The sequence below is a fragment of the Chelon labrosus genome, assembly GCF_963514085.1.
Source record: "Chelon labrosus genome assembly, chromosome: 13".
Taxonomy (NCBI): domain Eukaryota; kingdom Metazoa; phylum Chordata; class Actinopteri; order Mugiliformes; family Mugilidae; genus Chelon; species Chelon labrosus.
Window position 1 is genome coordinate 30,091,535 of NC_140346.1, and position 17,582 is coordinate 30,109,116.

At 41.9% G+C, this 17,582-nt stretch overlaps 2 protein-coding genes across 2 annotated transcripts; one reads left to right on the forward strand and one right to left on the reverse strand.

Moving 5' to 3' along the window:
- Positions 1 to 823: 823 nt before the first annotated feature.
- Positions 824 to 7,678, forward strand: ppp1r14ab (protein phosphatase 1, regulatory (inhibitor) subunit 14Ab; the record flags this gene model as incomplete). The annotated part of the gene is made up of 4 exons (XM_084558854.1): positions 824 to 988; positions 6,725 to 6,853; positions 6,917 to 6,949; positions 7,168 to 7,678. 4 exons carry the CDS (start codon positions 824 to 826, stop codon positions 7,303 to 7,305), a joined length of 465 nt encoding a protein of 154 aa, XP_084414980.1. The 3' UTR covers positions 7,306 to 7,678.
- Positions 7,679 to 9,492: 1,814 nt separating this feature from the next.
- Positions 9,493 to 10,751, reverse strand: LOC311498765 (transmembrane 4 L6 family member 5; the record flags this gene model as incomplete). The annotated part of the gene is made up of 4 exons (XM_084559493.1): positions 10,432 to 10,751; positions 10,019 to 10,087; positions 9,772 to 9,926; positions 9,493 to 9,694 (listed from the first exon to the last, which is right to left on the reverse strand). Exons 1-4 carry the CDS (start codon positions 10,633 to 10,635, stop codon positions 9,493 to 9,495), a joined length of 630 nt encoding a protein of 209 aa, XP_084415619.1. The 5' UTR covers positions 10,636 to 10,751.
- Between the last annotated feature and the right edge of the window lie 6,831 nt (positions 10,752 to 17,582).

The following is a 17,582-nucleotide window of genomic DNA, read 5'->3' on the forward strand; positions in this document are numbered from 1 at the left end:
TGTCTGTGTGCTGTAGTAGGTGTTTGATAGTTATAGTTTTTATTTTATAGTATATTATTTATATTGCGCTGGGTGCACTTTTAAGGAGCTGCTTTAAATCTCATTGTACTGTGTATAATGACAATAAAGGTTTTCTATTCTATTCTCTATTCTTATCTTGTTACAGATGACATACATTTAATTCATTATATTTTATTCTTTACCTTATTTAATTTAGTTCTTAGGCCTCATGTGCTCAGTGTTTGTTGTCGTAGTTTATTTACACTGCTGGACCTGAATACGATGAACATCAATCCTCGAATACTTGAATCCTCCTCCAGGTCGTTAATCTGCCGTGAATCCAGGAGCACTAGGACCCAGCGGAATCTTCTCATGCTACATTCAAAGCCTGCTCGTAATCTCGAACATCCGACCGACGGACTGATTTAAATGGGGACATTCATGTGATTTATTCAGATTTATTGATCGATATTGACATTGTTGATCATCTCTGTGGGTCATCAGGAAACTGTTGACTTTCAGAGTAAAAGTCTTGGTGATGCTTTAAAGTCATTCAGTGACTTCTCATGATGTTTGTCCTACAGTCTCCAGTTTGTGGTTTATACCCACAGTCAATGAAGGCAGCATCGGTCCCCGCCCTGTCCCGGTTCTGTCAGTCTCTGTCAGTCTCACCGGCTCTCCGCTGATTTATTTTTATTCCTCTTTTCTTCCTCTTCAGACAGACGATAGATTTAATTCAATACAAAGATTATTTTTGTATTTTTTTCTCTATTTAAAGCAGATTTTTGTCTCCATCAGGCATTTTAAAAATCATTTTATTCTGATGGCTTCTAACCGGGTGGGTCGGCGGGTCCACAAGGATCCGGGTCCGAGCCTGCAGCGGGCCCGGGCCCGGGTCACTGTCAAGTACAACCGCAGGGAGCTGCAGAGGCGGCTGGAGGTGGAGAAGTGGCTGGATGGAGCATTGGAGCAGCTCTACCGGGGCCGGGTGAGTGCTGCATGTTGCACTGGGACTCTGACTCCGGGACTCTGACACCTGGACTCTGACTCCTGGACTCTGACACCTGGACTCTGACACCTGGACTCTGACGCCGGACTCTGACACCTGGACTCTGACTCCGGGACTCTGACTCCTGACTCTGACTCCTGACTCTGACTCGTGGACTCTGACGCCGGACTCTGACACCTGGACTCTGACACTGGTGCTCTGACTGCTGGACTCTGACTGCTGGACTCTGACTCCTGGACTCTGACTCCTGGACTCTGACACCGGCACTCTGACTCCTGGACTCTGACTGCTGGACTCTGACACCGGCACTCTGACTCCTGGACTCTGACTCCTGGACTCTGACTCCTGGACTCTGACACCTGGACTCTGACTCCGGGACTCTGACTCCTGACTCTGACTCCTGACTCTGACTCCTGGACTCTGACGCCGGATTCTGACACCTGGACTCTGACACTGGTGCTCTGACTGCTGGACTCTGACTGCTGGACTCTGACTCCTGGACTCTGACACCGGCACTCTGACTCCTGGACTCTGACTCCTGGACTCTGACTGCTGGACTCTGACACCGGCACTCTGACTCCTGGACTCTGACTCCTGGACTCTGACACTGGTGCTCTGACTGCTGGACTCTGACTCCTGGACTCTGACTGCTGGACTCTGACACCGGCACTCTGACTCCTGGACTCTGACTCCTGGACTCTGACTCCTGGACTCTGACACCTGGACTCTGACACCGGGACTCTGACTGTGGTACCGATTAGTAATGTGGTCATGTGCTACAGGTGATAGCTGCACTGATGGAAGATTAAAGTATTGACTGATGATCAGCTGATCAGATCTTACATCCAGGGAAGAGTTTCTGTGGCTCAACATGAGGCTCCAGCTGATGATTGATCCTGACTGACAGCTGTCAGTGATCTAATGGTCTGATGATCTAATGATCTAATGGTCTAATGGCCTAGTGATCTAATGATCTCATGGTCTAATGATCTAGTGATCTAATGGTCTAATGGTCTAGTGATCTAATGATCTAGTGATGTAATGGTCTCGTGATCTAATGGTCTAATGATCTCATGGTCTAATGGTCTAGTGATCTAATGGTCTAATGGCCTAATGATCTAGTGATCTAATGATCTCATGGTCTAATGATCTAGTGATCTAGTGATGTAATGATCTCATGGCCTAATGGTCTAGTGATCTAATGGTCTAATGATCTAGTGATCTAATGATCTAATGGTCTAGTGATCTAATGGTCTAATGGTCTAGTGATCTAATGATCTCATGGTCTAATGATCTAGTGATCTAATGGTCTAATGATCTAGTGATCTAATGGTCTAATGGCCTAATGATCTAGTGATCTAATGATCTCATGGTCTAATGATCTAGTGATCTAATGGTCTAATGATCTAGTGATCTAATGATCTAATGGTCTAGTGATCTAATGGTCTAATGGTCTAATGGTCTAATGGTCTAGTGACCTAATGATCTCATGGTCTAGTGATCCAATGATCTCATGGTCTAATGGTCTAGTGATCTAATGGTCTAATGATCTAGTGATCTAATGATCTAATGGTCTAGTGATCTAATGATCTCATGGTCTAATGATCTAGTGATCTAATGGTCTAATGATCTAGTGATCTAATGGTCTAATGGCCTAATGATCTAGTGATCTAATGATCTCATGGTCTAATGATCTAGTGATCTAATGGTCTAATGATCTAGTGATCTAATGATCTAATGGTCTAGTGATCTAATGGTCTAATGGTCTAATGGTCTAGTGACCTAATGATCTCATGGTCTAGTGATCCAATGATCTCATGGTCTAATGGTCTAGTGGTCTAATGATCTAATGATCTAGTGATCTAATGATCTAATGGTCTAGTGATCTAATGGTCTAATGGTCTAATGGTCTAGTGATCTAATGATCTCATGGTCTAGTGATCTAATGATCTCATGGTCTAATGATCTAGTGATCTAATGATCTCATGGTCTAATGATCTAGTGATCTAATGGTCTAATGATCTAGTGATCTAATGATCTAATGGTCTAGTGATCTAATGGTCTAATGGTCTAGTGATCTAATGATCTCATGGTCTAATGATCTAGTGATCTAATGGTCTAATGATCTAGTGATCTAATGGTCTAATGGCCTAATGATCTAGTGATCTAATGATCTCATGGTCTAATGATCTAGTGATCTAATGGTCTAATGATCTAGTGATCTAATGATCTAATGGTCTAGTGATCTAATGGTCTAATGGTCTAATGGTCTAGTGACCTAATGATCTCATGGTCTAGTGATCCAATGATCTCATGGTCTAATGGTCTAGTGATCTAATGGTCTAATGATCTAGTGATCTAATGATCTAATGGTCTAGTGATCTAATGGTCTAATGGTCTAATGGTCTAATGGTCTAGTGATCTAATGATCTCATGGTCTAGTGATCTAATGATCTCATGGTCTAATGATCTAGTGATCTAATGATCTCATGGTCTAATGATCTAGTGATCTAATGATCTCATGGTCTAATGATCTAGTGATCTAATGATCTCATGGTCTAATGATCTAGATATCTAATGATCTCATGGTCTAATGATCTAATGCCCTAATGGTCTAATGGTCTAATGATCTCATGGTCTAATGATCTAATGCCCTAATGGTCTAGTGGTCTAATGATCTCATGGTCTAATGATCTAGTGATCTCATGGTCTAATGATCTAATGATCTAGTGATGTAATGATCTAATGGTCTAGTGATCTAATGATCTCATGGTCTAATGATCTAATGCCCTAATGGTCTAATGATCTAATGATCTAGTGATGTAATGATCTAATGGTCTAGTGATCTAATGATCTCATGGTCTAATGGTCTAGTGATCTAATGATCTCATGGTCTAATGATCTAGATATCTAATGATCTCATGGTCTAATGATCTAGTGATCTAATGATCTCATGGTCTAATGATCTAGTGATCTAATGATCTAGTGATCTAATGATCTAGTGATCTAATGATCTCATGGTCTAATGATCTAGTGATCTAATGATCTCATGGTCTAATGATCTAATGATCTCATGGTCTAATGATCTAGTGATCTAATGATCTCATGGTCTAATGATCTAGTGATCTAATGATCTCATGGTCTAATGATCTAGTGATCTAATGATCTCATGGTCTAGTGATCTAATGATCTCATGGTCTAATGGTCTAGTGATCTAATGATCTCATGGTCTAATGATCTAGTGATCTAATGATCTCATGGTCTAATGATCTAGTGATCTAATGATCTCATGGTCTAATGATCTAATGCCCTAATGGTCTAATGATCTAGTGATCTAATGATCTCATGGTCTAATGATCTAATGCCCTAATGGTCTAATGATCTAGTGATCTAATGATCTCATGGTCTAATGATCTAGTGATCTAATGATCTCATGGTCTAATGATCTAGTGATCTAATGATCTCATGGTCTAATGATCTAATGCCCTAATGGTCTAATGCCCTAATGGTCTAATGATCTAATGATCTAGTGATGTAATGATCTAATGGTCTAATGATCTAGTGATCTAATGGTCTAGTGATCTAATGAGCTAGTGATCTATGTCTAATGATCAAGTGATCTAATGGTCTAATGGTCTAGCGATCTAATGGTCTAGTGGTCTAGTGATCTCATGGTCTAATGATCTAGTGATCTAATGGTCTAATGGTCTAATGATCTAGTGATCTAATGGTCTAATGGTCTAGCGATCTAATGATCTAGTGATCTAGTGATCTCATGGTCTAATGATCTAGTGATCTAATGATCTAATGATCTCATGGCCTAATGGTCTAGTGATCTAATGGTCTAATGATCTAGTGATCGAATGATCTAATGGTCTAGTGATCTAATGATCTAATGATCTAATGGTCTAGTGATCTAATGGTGTAATGGTCTAGTGATCTAATGATCTCATGGTCTAATGATCTCATGGTCTAATGATCTAGTGATCTAATGATCTCATGGTCTAATGATCTAGTGATCTAATGATCTCATGGTCTAATGATCTAATGCCCTTATGGTCTAATGATCTAATGATCTAGTGATCTAGTGATCTAGTGATCTAATGATCTCATGGTCTAATGATCTAATGCCCTAATGATCTAATGCCCTAATGGTCTAATGATCTAATGATCTAGTGATGTAATGATCTAATGGTCTAATGATCTAGTGATCTATGTCTAATGATCAAGCGATCTAATGGTCTAGCGATCTAATGGTCTAGTGGTCTAGTGATCTAATGGTCTCGTGATCTAATGAGCTAGTGATCTATGTCTAATGATCAAGTGATCTAATGGTCTAATGGTCTAATTATCTAATGATGAATGGTCTAATGGTCTAGTGATCTAATGGTCTAGTGGTCTAATGAGCTAATGGTCTAATGATCTAATGGTCTAGTGATCTAATGGTCTAGTGATCTAATGGTCTAGTGGTCTAGTGATCTAATGGTCTAATGATCTAATGGTCTAATGATCTAGTGATCTAGGAGGCAGGAGAGATATTCTCCAAACACTGAATGACAATCAAGCCTGTTACAATCACAATATCACCAGAAATAAAAGTCACCACAACACTGAGGTATTTAGCAACAGGAGAAATGCAAAAATGCAACAATGCAGCAGTGATGACTTGGAGCCAAATCTACATTTTAAACACTTTTATTCTCATTGACCAGTTGATCCAGAAGCAAACACTGTTCCTCTGTCCAGTTGGGTTTCCTACTTATTTTCTTCTTCATTGCTGTTCAGTTTGTGGAAGATCTGAACACCAACCATCACTGCTTCTTCTAGGCCGGTTAGCAATCACAGAAATTGATGAAAGCTGAGACATTTTACCCTCGTTAATACCAGATGATGAAACATGACCAGCATGGTAAATGAATGGAAGCAGATAAATAGAACTGTCAGCATGTGAATACTGTGGTAGTGGCCTGAGTTTAATCACACATGTTGTAGGATCTAACTTTTAGGATCAACCAATCACAATGGGGTCAACCACACCTCCTCACTAAGATCAGAGTTTCTGTCCATTCCTTGATCAGAGTTCTCTGAGGATGTTCTGGAATCACTCCTAAGCTAAGACTCCTAGCTAGGAATGTTTAGGCTGAGGTAGGAGCTCTGAGAGGATTCTAGGAGTCTGTAGGAACACGGGCCCTGGTATCAGAGGACACATGACAGCTCCCCATCCCCCGCTCCTCCCCTTCCCCCACCCCCACTCCTCCCTTTCCACTCACCCCTCCCTCACCCCCACTCCTCCTCCTTACCCCTTTACATCCATTAATGTGGTCTCCATCTGTGCACCCCCACCTCTAAATGTAAACCTTCAGTCTAATGATCAATAACTCCACCCTCTCCGGAGGCTCAGGCTCATGATGTGGATGAACCAATGCAGTCATGAATGAATGAATGAATAAATGAATGTGTATGTTAATCAGAAACATCAAATAGACTCCTGTGATTGGTTGAGGGTTTTCTATCAACACTGAGTTGTTTGTTAGTTGTTTTAGTTTTAATTTCTGAAAGGTAGAAGCTCAGTCAGTGCTGACATATGAAGACTGACCTGTGGACATGACGGACCAACTACAGTTTGTGTGACTAGTTGGATTCAGGACGTGAAAACACGCTAATGAATGTAATTCATCAAAAAGAATCTTAACTCAGAGTTTCTGACGTGTTCAGGAGGAGGAGATGCCAGAGGAGGTGAACATCGATGAGCTGCTGGACCTGAAGACTGACGTGGAGAGGACGCACAGACTGCAGGTTCATCATACGACAGTTACAGACACACAACACGCCTGTAACATGCCTGTAACATGTCTGTAACACGTCTATCTGTCTGTCTTCCGTGCGTCTCTTGGTCTCTGTCTTTAGGACATTCTTCAGTCCTGTAACAGCAGCTCAGAGGTAAGAATTATTTTGTGGCTTTTTAAAATTCTGACATACCCTTTTCATTCACATCACTGATCTGCTCTGTAGCGTCTCCTCTGGTCAAACACTGACTCAAACACACATGATGCAGTTAGGTTGGGGTGTTGTCTCCCCAGCAGCTAGTTAGCTTAGCTTAGCTTAGCTTTGCATAAAGCAAGCATGGCTGTCCCTTTAACTTTGTCTCCTCCCGTCAGGAGTTCATCAGCGAGCTGCTGCTGAAGCTTCATGGTTTACAGAAACATGAGGATCTACACAACGATGGCATCGACCTCCCCCAGCTCCACATCTACCCCGTCCGCTCCGCATCAGCCAATAGGGAGGTGCTGCACTGAGACAGCAAGCATACTCTGTTTCAACGTAGCACCACAAACACCTTCAGCCATACTGGAAACAAACGCACCTACAATCTGAATCCGAGTTTATCCAACATTCCCTAAACTCCACCTAACACAGTCAAATAAAACAAACGCACTCATCATTCAGGAGGCGCTACTGTGAAAATCAAACACATCAGACAATTATTGATCAGACGTTTGTTCATCACAAACTAAACATTTCATTTACCTACATTTCTTTAAACACTACACTTCCTGTGAACCTTTCACCATTTCAGAGACCATAAATCATGACAGAGCTTTTGAAACATCACGAATGATTCACTGTGACTGAAACAGAAAGATTATTTAAAGTGGGAAATTAACATTACATGGTCCAGCTGATATTTATTGATGATGTGATGTCACCTGAGACTTTTATCATTTGTATTATAGTTTTATTTCCTATGAAACGTCTTTGTCCAGGGTCAAACACTGACGATGATTTTTAGAAAAAAGTGAGTTCGATTTGATCACTACAGACGTCGAGAAGCTTCAGACCTTCACACTCTTCACTCTTTGTTGTCTGCTTTGTACAAAGTCTGTTATCTTTTTATGTGATTTTAAATAGATCATTTGAAACTACTCATCTTCTTGGTGTAGAGGGTGGTGGTGGTGGTGAATAAATAAACACGTCTCTATTCATGTGTCCATTCATGGTCAGACCTGCTTAACCTAATCCTGAAGTGAAGGTGAACTGGGAATGAGTGGGTCAGGCTGTGAGATCTTCAACTACCTGAAGAGTTTCCTATTTGTCCCACGGGAGGTTAGCGACATGGAGTGGGCCATGTTCAAATCCTGGGCCATGTTCAAATCCTCCATATCAGCAGTGGCTAGTGGGAGCTGTTGCTAGAAGGTGAACGGTCCCTGTTGTATTGCTGGTGGACTCCAGTGCTGAAGGTGAAGAAGGCGGAGACCTCCTCCCACACCTGGGGTTTTGCTTCTGCCTGGCGTCCCAGTACCTGTCTGCTGCTTCCAGGCTCCCCTGGGCCAATATTGTTGGATTGTCCTCGATGACTTGTCTCTTCAATGTCGTATGGGGATCTGGGACAGTACCTGTGAAGTGGTAGATCAGGGTGGTGGTACCTGTCTTCAAAAAGGGGGACCGGAGCGTGTATAACACTGCTCAGCTTCCCAGGGAAAGTTTACCCGGATACTGGAAAGGAGAGAATTCAGGAGGAGCAACACAGGTTCTGTCCTGGTTGTGCAACAATGGACCAGCTCTTTAACCTTTGGGAGCTTACACCTCCCCCAGGAAGAACTGGAATATGTTGCTGGAGAGAGGCAACTCTGTGGCCACCACGACCTGGCCTTGGATAAACAGATGGAAAATGGATGGTCTTTGTCTGTTTCCACTAGAGGAAGGTCAGAGATTTTAGATTTATTCTCCATCATCCCTGACGGAAACACTGACGCTCAGCTTCAGTTCAGCTGGGTTTGCAGGTGTTAGCATGTGTTAGCATGATAATGGATAACCTTCAACTCAGAGTTAAACTCTCTGACCCAGTGAATGTAATCGTTGCAATCGTGAGGAATCAGAAGTTGAAGATGTCATTATTTCTTTCTAAAGATTTTCATTTTATATCCATTAAAATATGCATTGTTATTATTATTATTATAATTGGTTTATTCATGTAAATGATCAAACATGTGGTTCTGACTAAACTGTCAGTATTTTATTCATAATTTAAACATCACATTTTAACCACATTTAACATAGTCATGATAATAATTATACAGTTTATAGAACAAACTTTAAAACTCATTGAACAACAATAACAAGAATCAATAATTATAATTCTCACATTTCACCTTAAAAACAAAAGAAATGTAAATATAGATACATTAACAACAGTGTCAGAGTAAGTATTATTTAAACAAAAATAAAAATCTGTGAAGACTTTGACATGAACAACAACATCAACATCAACAGCGATAATAATAATAATAATAATAATAATAATTTAATATACATACAGAAGAGTTTGTGTCTGGATTCATGACGATCAGACTGAAACTGGAGGGACCTGAAAAACACAATTTCATATCACCAGACTTGCTGAGGACATTTAAGGACATTTGAGGATGTTTGAGGACGTGAGGACATTTAGTCCTAAGTCTCCAGATCTGACTCACTGGTCCCCACTAACACACCTTTTTGTGGCAGAAGCCCTGACCCAGGATCAGGCCGAGGATGGCGTTGAGGACGTTCAGTCCACAGAGGACAGTCTGCAGCCCGCTAGCGATCCCCATCACACTGAACAGAACTACGTTCCACTGGACCACAAACCGGGGCTCCAGACACACCACGGACCACAGAGTCCTGTTGGACAGGTACCCTGAGTGACTGAAGGCACACAGGGACAGGACATTTAGCAGGAACACATATGGACAAATTCATTCATGTCTGTCCAACTTTCTCACCGGTCTGGGATGGGCTGCAGCGGGACACCCCATGTTGGACCTGAGGAGGCATTGTAGAGACACAGAGGACCCTGAGACAGACCGGTCAAACTGACAAGACAGCAGCTACCAGCAGCGAGGACACAGAGGACGGAGTACAGCACCTGAGACAACATCTGGACAGAGACAGAGGCACCTTTATCACCAGAGTCAACATCTGGAGCGCAAAGCATCCATCTCGTCCTCATGAGGACAGACACGGTCTCACCTGTCTCCTAAACTCCCAGCATCCTCTGGTTCTACTGCTGTGGACAAATGCTCGCGCTCCGATCAGAACCTGGAACCAGACAAATGTGGACTTTTGTCTCAGAGCAATGTTGAATTTATTTAATAATGATCAGTTGATAAATTAATTTATAATCATTTAGTGGGGGTAAGTCTCATCCTCAGGGGACAGGACATGAAGACATGTGGCTCATGCAAGTTAAACTGATGTTGGACTGAATGTGGTTGAGTTTGATGTCCGTTAAAAAAACAACAACTGATGAGTCAGACTAAGAGGACATAATGGACGGACACACATGAGGACACACATGAGGGGACACACATGAGGACACACATGACCATATACCAACATTCTACAGTGTACACTAAGTGTAGACACACACATATGAACTGTACCAGGAAGCCAGACCCCCACAGGCCGGTGGCCCAGGTAGCCTCTCTGGTCACATGACCCTCCAACAGGAAGTGGATTTTCAACTCAGGAAGCAGCAACAGCACGTTGGACAGTATGCATATTGTTGCCATGGGAACAAGAGACACGCCAACACGCTGGAGACAGCTCGACACGCACATCTGTTGCCATGACAACACGATTAACATCAACAACAATATCAATCAACCAATGATCTGACAGATTTATTCAGTTACTGACACATTGTTTTCATGTCACAAAAGAAACTTTCAAAGTTAGAACGTTTCAGCGTTACAGCAGAAACTTTCAACGTTAGAACGTTTCAGCGTTACAGCAGAAACTTTCAATGTTAGAACGTTTCAGCGTTACAACAGAAACATTTCATCGTTAGAACGTTTCAGCGTTACAACAGAAACATTTCATCGTTAGAACGTTTCAGCGTTACAGCAGAAACTTTCAATGTTAGAACGTTTCAGCGTTACAACAGAAACATTTCATCGTTAGAACGTTTCAGCGTTACAACAGAAACATTTCATCGTTAGAACGTTTCAGCGTTACAGCAGAAACATTTCATCGTTAGAACGTTTCAGCGTTACAGCAGAAACATTTCATCGTTAGAACGTTTCAGCGTTACAGCAGAAACATTTCAACGTTAGAACGTTTCAGCGTTACAACAGAAACATTTCATCGTTAGAACGTTTCAGCGTTATAGCAGAAACATTTCAACGTTAGAACGTTTCAGCGTTACAACTGAAACTTTCAACGTTAGAACGTTTCAGCGTTACAACAGAAACATTTCATCGTTAGAACGTTTCAGTGTTACAACAGAAACATTTCAACGTTACAACAGAAACATTTCATCGTTAGAACATTTCAGCGTTACAACAGAAACATTTCAGCGTTACAACAGAAACATTTCATCGTTAGAACATTTCAGCGTTACAACAGAAACATTTCAGCGTTACAACAGAAACATTTCATCGTTAGAACATTTCAATGTTACAACAGAAACATTTCAACGTTAGAACATTTCAGCGTTACAACTGAAACTTTCAACGTTAGAACGTTTCAGCGTTACAACAGAAACATTTCAACGTTAGAACGTTTCAGCGTTACAACTGAAACTTTCAACGTTACAACGTTTCAGTGTTACAACAGAAACATTTCATCGTTAGAACGTTTCAGTGTTACAACAGAAACATTTCAACGTTACAACAGAAACATTTCATCGTTAGAACATTTCAGCGTTACAACAGAAACATTTCAGCGTTACAACAGAAACATTTCATCGTTAGAACATTTCAGCGTTACAACAGAAACATTTCAGCGTTACAACAGAAACATTTCATCGTTAGAACATTTCAGCGTTACAGCAGAAACATTTCATCGTTAGAACGTTTCAGCGTTACAACAGAAACATTTCATCGTTAGAACGTTTCAGCGTTACAGCAGAAACTTTCAATGTTAGAACGTTTCAGCGTTACAACAGAAACATTTCATCGTTAGAACGTTTCAGCGTTACAGCAGAAAAATTTCATCGTTAGAACGTTTCAGCGTTACAGCAGAAACATTTCATCGTTAGAACGTTTCAGCGTTACAACAGAAACATTTCATCGTTAGAACGTTTCAGCGTTACAGCAGAAACATTTCATCGTTAGAACGTTTCAGCGTTACAGCAGAAACATTTCAACGTTAGAACGTTTCAGCGTTACAATAGAAACATTTCATCGTTAGAACGTTTCAGCGTTATAGCAGAAACATTTCAACGTTAGAACGTTTCAGCGTTACAACTGAAACTTTCAACGTTAGAACGTTTCAGCGTTACAACAGAAACATTTCATCGTTAGAACGTTTCAGTGTTACAACAGAAACATTTCAACATTACAACAGAAACATTTCGTTAGAACATTTCAGCGTTACAACAGAAACATTTCAGCGTTACAACAGAAACATTTCATCGTTAGAACATTTCAGCGTTACAACAGAAACATTTCAGCGTTACAACAGAAACATTTCATCGTTAGAACATTTCAACGTTACAACAGAAACATTTCAACGTTAGAACATTTCAGCGTTACAACTGAAACTTTCAACGTTAGAACGTTTCAGCGTTACAACAGAAACATTTCAACGTTAGAACGTTTCAGCGTTACAACTGAAACTTTCAACGTTACAACGTTTCAGTGTTACAACAGAAACATTTCATCGTTAGAACGTTTCAGTGTTACAACAGAAACATTTCAACGTTAAAACAGAAACATTTCATCGTTAGAACATTTCAGCGTTACAACAGAAACATTTCAGCGTTACAACAGAAACATTTCATCGTTAGAACATTTCAGCGTTACAACAGAAACATTTCAGCGTTACAACAGAAACATTTCATCGTTAGAACATTTCAGCGTTACAACAGAAACATTTCAACGTTAGAAAATTTCAGCGTTACAACTGAAACTTTCAACGTTAGAACGTTTCAGCGTTACAACAGAAACATTTCAACATTAGAACAGTACAATGTTAGAACAGAAACATTTGTGACTGATTCAGCATCACATGAGTGGACTCACCCTGTAGAGCTGCAGACTGTCGTCCAGTTTAGACTCAGTCTGAGGAAGAGACACTTTTATAGGACATGTGGACACGAGGACATGAGGACATACCTCAAACTCCTCCTATCACTGAGTCAGTTTAAACCAAGACACCACACTCAGACTCATCTGTTCTCCATATGACCTATTTTCTGTCTTCCTGTTTGGTTTTCCTTGTGTTTCCTGTTTTTATTTTGTAAGCTCTTCCTGCTTCACTTCTTGTCTGTGTTTTCCCTCTGATTGGTTGATTGGTTTGTCCTCGTATCTTCCTCAGTCATTAGATTCACCTGTGTCTCCTCACTCCTCTGTCCATGAGTGCTTATATTCAGAGGTGGACAGAGTACACACCTTAACTACTTGAGTAAAAGTACAGATACTCCTTGTCAAATATTACTCCAATACAAGTAAAAGTAGCTTAGTCAAAATATTACTTAAGTAAAGTACGAAAGTATTTGCTTAAAAAAATACTTAAGTAAAAGTATTTAAAGCTGGGATAGACTGGAGACCTGTCCAGGGTGGACCCCCCCTCTAGACCATAGGCAGCTGTGATAGACTGGAGACCTGTCCAGGGTGGACCCCCCCCTCTAGACCAATGACAGCTGGGATAGACTGGAGACCTGTCCAGGGTGGACCCCCCCTCTAGACCAATGACAGCTGGGATAGACTGGAGACCTGTCCAGGGTGGACCCCCCCCCCCCCTCTAGACCAATGACAGGTGTGAATGATGAAAAAAAGTACAAAAATGCCTGAGGAGGACATAAGGGTTAATAAAACCAGAGACCAGGACGTGTCCTTTAATCAGAGACCAGGACGTGTCCTTTAATCAGAGACCAGGACGTGTCCTTTAGTCTGATACCAGGACGTGTCCTTCAGTCAGAGACCAGACGTGTCCTTCAGTCTGAGACCAGGAAGTATTTCAGGAAATACAGGAAAGGAAAGTAGCTTTATTGTCATCATACAATCCACTGATGTGATTCTAATGCACGCGCTCTCTCTCGCTCTCTCTCCATACCGCGACTTGCTTTTTCAGGTTGGAAGACGAGTTCTTGTAGGCCGTGATCATTTGTTCGCGGTAGGCACAACAAACATTTGAACTGAAACGAATCAGTTTTTGTGGCAAAAATCTCAAACATGGGTTTGAGATAAGGCCACAGGTGCTCAGTGGGAGTTTCTCCAGGTGTTTCTCCAGTTTCTTCCTCCATTGTATGGATTGTATGGCATGACGTAGACGACTAGGACAAACCATATGCGAATCAGCAGAAACAGTTTATTTTCTCAGAATTTTGAAAAAATAAAAAAATAATCAGCTGATGTAAGCTCAAAAGTAGCGAGTAACGAGAGCATCAACAGAAATGTAGTGGAGTAAAAAGTACAATATTTGTCCTTCAAATGTAGTGGAGTGAAAGTAAAAGTATCCCCCAAAAATAATACTCAAGTAAAGTACAGATACTCAAAGACTGTACTTAAGTACAGTACTCAAGTAAATTTACTTCATTACTGTCCACCACTGCTTATATTGTCCTTCCTTTCCTGCTGTCAAGTTGTATGTGAAGTCTCCCCTGTGATGTTACCTCTCTGTACTAACCCCTGTGATGTTACCTCTCTGCTGGTGAAACAGCAGGGAGGGGGGTGGGTTGGGCTCTTGTGTCGAGTGGCCATGTGCTTCCTCTGTTGTGGACTATAAAACGTATAAATACATGTGTGGTTCTCTGATAGGGCCTTTATATAACGTATCCCATGTATCTGGCACATTCTTCTGTAACTCTGGCCCTGAATCCTCTACATTGCTGTAGCTGTCAAAGGTTTTAAATCTTGGGTCCAGAACACTTGCCATTGCCAGGACCTGAATGATTTCCATGCTGCAACTTGTCATTAAAAAGTGCAGCAGATTTTGGTTTAGCAGTGCAAGGATGGGATGCTCCCACAACTCACGTTGCAAGATAAAATGAGATAAGAGAAGATAAAATAGGACTTTATTCATCCCTGTGGGGGTGTTGCAGCAGCAGGGAACAACAGTGCAAGATACAAAAAAGACACAAAAAACAGAATAAGGCAGACAAGAGAAACTATATAAAGACGTAAATACGTTATGGTACAAAAAATATTTAGATATTGCATCAGGTTTTCAGTGGCTAACCTGAAGCTGAAATAACCAACCTGTGTAAATTGATGTTTGACAGTTTAGCCAACATCCTCCTCTCCCCCACCTGCTCCACTGAGTCCAGGGGACAGCCCAGGATGGAGCTGGACCTCTTGATCAGTTTGCCTGGTCTATTCTTGAGCCTCTCTGTGACTCCACCACACCAGCAGACCACAGTGTAGAAGGTTGTCGATGCAACCACAGTGTCATAAAAGTAGTGTCCTACACACTCCAAAGGACCTCAGTCTCCTCAGCAGGTGGAGGAGACTTTGTTCCTTCCTGTGTAGGACATTGATGTTGTCTGACCAGTCCAGTTTATTGTTCAGGTGAACACCCAGGTATTTATATCCATCCATGATGTTGATATCCAATCCCTGGATGTTCACTGGTGCTGTGTGTGCTGCCTTCCTTTGGAAGTTAATCACCATCTCCTTTGTCTTGGTGCCGTTGATGTGAAGGTGACTGCGTTCACACCAGTCGACAAAGTCCTCAACCACCTTCCTGTATTCCAGGTCGTTCCCGTCTGTTACCCGTCCAACGATGGCTGTATCGTCCGAGAACTTCTGGATGTGGCAGGTGTCTGTCTGAGGTGTAGATGGAGAAGAGGAATGGAGAGAGTACTGTTCCTTGTGTAGCTCCTGTGCTGCAAAACACCTCATCAGACACACAGCCATGAAGCCTCACATACTGAGGTCTGTTGGTGAGGTAGTCGATGGTCCATGCAGTCAGCTGGCTGTTAACCCCAGCTCCTTCTAGGTTCCCCTTGAGCAGCGAGGGTTGTATTGTGTTAAAGGCACTGGATAAGTCAACAAACATGACTCTCACAGTACCTCTGGGCTCCTCAAGGTACTGTGAGAGTCATGTTTTTTCACATGAAGACAATTTAATTCTACTTGGTTTCGACCTCTCGAATCAGGTTATGAGGAGGTTTGTCCAGTTATTTCTGGACTTCTGTAAGTTCCTCCTTGGACTTTGTGCTAATTTAAGAATGCACACACAACATTTAAAAGGTATTATTGTCGTTTTATATATTGGTCTATCTTTTTAATGACTACACATGCTAGTTGGTAGTGCAGTAGCTGGATGTGGTATGTTGCTGTCTGGAGCCTCAGCGCTGAAGACACGTTCTGGATCACACATCTGGACACTTTTTTTGGGGTAATAAGTTTAAAATGGTCCACATGTGCCCTGTCTCTCCTTCTTCTAAACAGACTATCGCTTATCTGCCAACTAACCTGTTAATCTGTGACAGTTAATATAATTCAATCAGTGAAACTAAAGCAACAACAAAAAAACAGTCACCAAGTTTAAAGGGATTGTGCCCGTTTTCTAGCACTGAGAGACCAGTATGAACCAGGGTCAGAGCAGTATTAACCAGGGTCAGACCAGTATGAACCAGGGTCAGAGCAGTATGAACCAGGGTCAGACCAGTATGAACCGGGATCAGACCAGTATGAACCAGGGTCAGATCAGTATGAACCAGGGTCAGAGCAGTATGAACCAGGGTCAGAGCAGTATGAACCAGGATGAGACCAGTATGAACCAGGGTCAGACCAGTATGAACCAGGGTCAGAGCAGTATGAACCAGGGTCAGAGCAGTATGAACCAGGATGAGACCAGTATGAACCAGGGTCAGACCAGTATGAACCGGGATCAGACCAGTATGAACCAGGATGAGACCAGTATGAACCAGGGTCAGACCAGTATGAACCGGGATCAGACCAGTATGAACCAGGATCAGACCAGTATGAACCGGGATCAGACCAGTATGAACCAGGGTCAGAGCAGTATGAACCAGGATCAGATCAGTATGAACCAGGGTCAGACCAGTATGAACCAGGATGAGACCAGTATGAACCAGGGTCAGAGCAGTATGAACCAGGGTCAGAGCAGTATGAACCAGGATGAGACCAGTATAAACCAGGGTCAGACCAGTATGAACCAGGGTCAGACCAGTATGAACCAGGGTCAGACCAGTATAAACCAGGGTCAGACCAGTATAAACCAGGGTCAGAGCAGTATGAACCAGAGTCAGACCAGTATGAACCAGGATGAGACCAGTATAAACCAGGGTCAGACCAGTATGAACCAGGGTCAGAGCAGTATGAACCAGGGTCAGACCAGTTCTCAGGGTGTGATCCAGTTCACTTCATCTTTTTTTCTATATTTAGTAAAATCAGTCGGTTTATTTTAACTCATGTGAATCACTGTTGGTACTAACTACAGCAAAAATTCATGGGAAACCTGCTCATCAGTACTGACCCCCCCCGCCCCCTCTCCCACCCCCACAAGATGACAAACTGTTTCTGACCTGGTGTCAGAGTTTAGACTGAAAATGGATTCTGAAAATGAAAAGGACATGGACAGATGTCCTGTCTCAAACCAACCAGCTGGTTCCAAGTTTCTG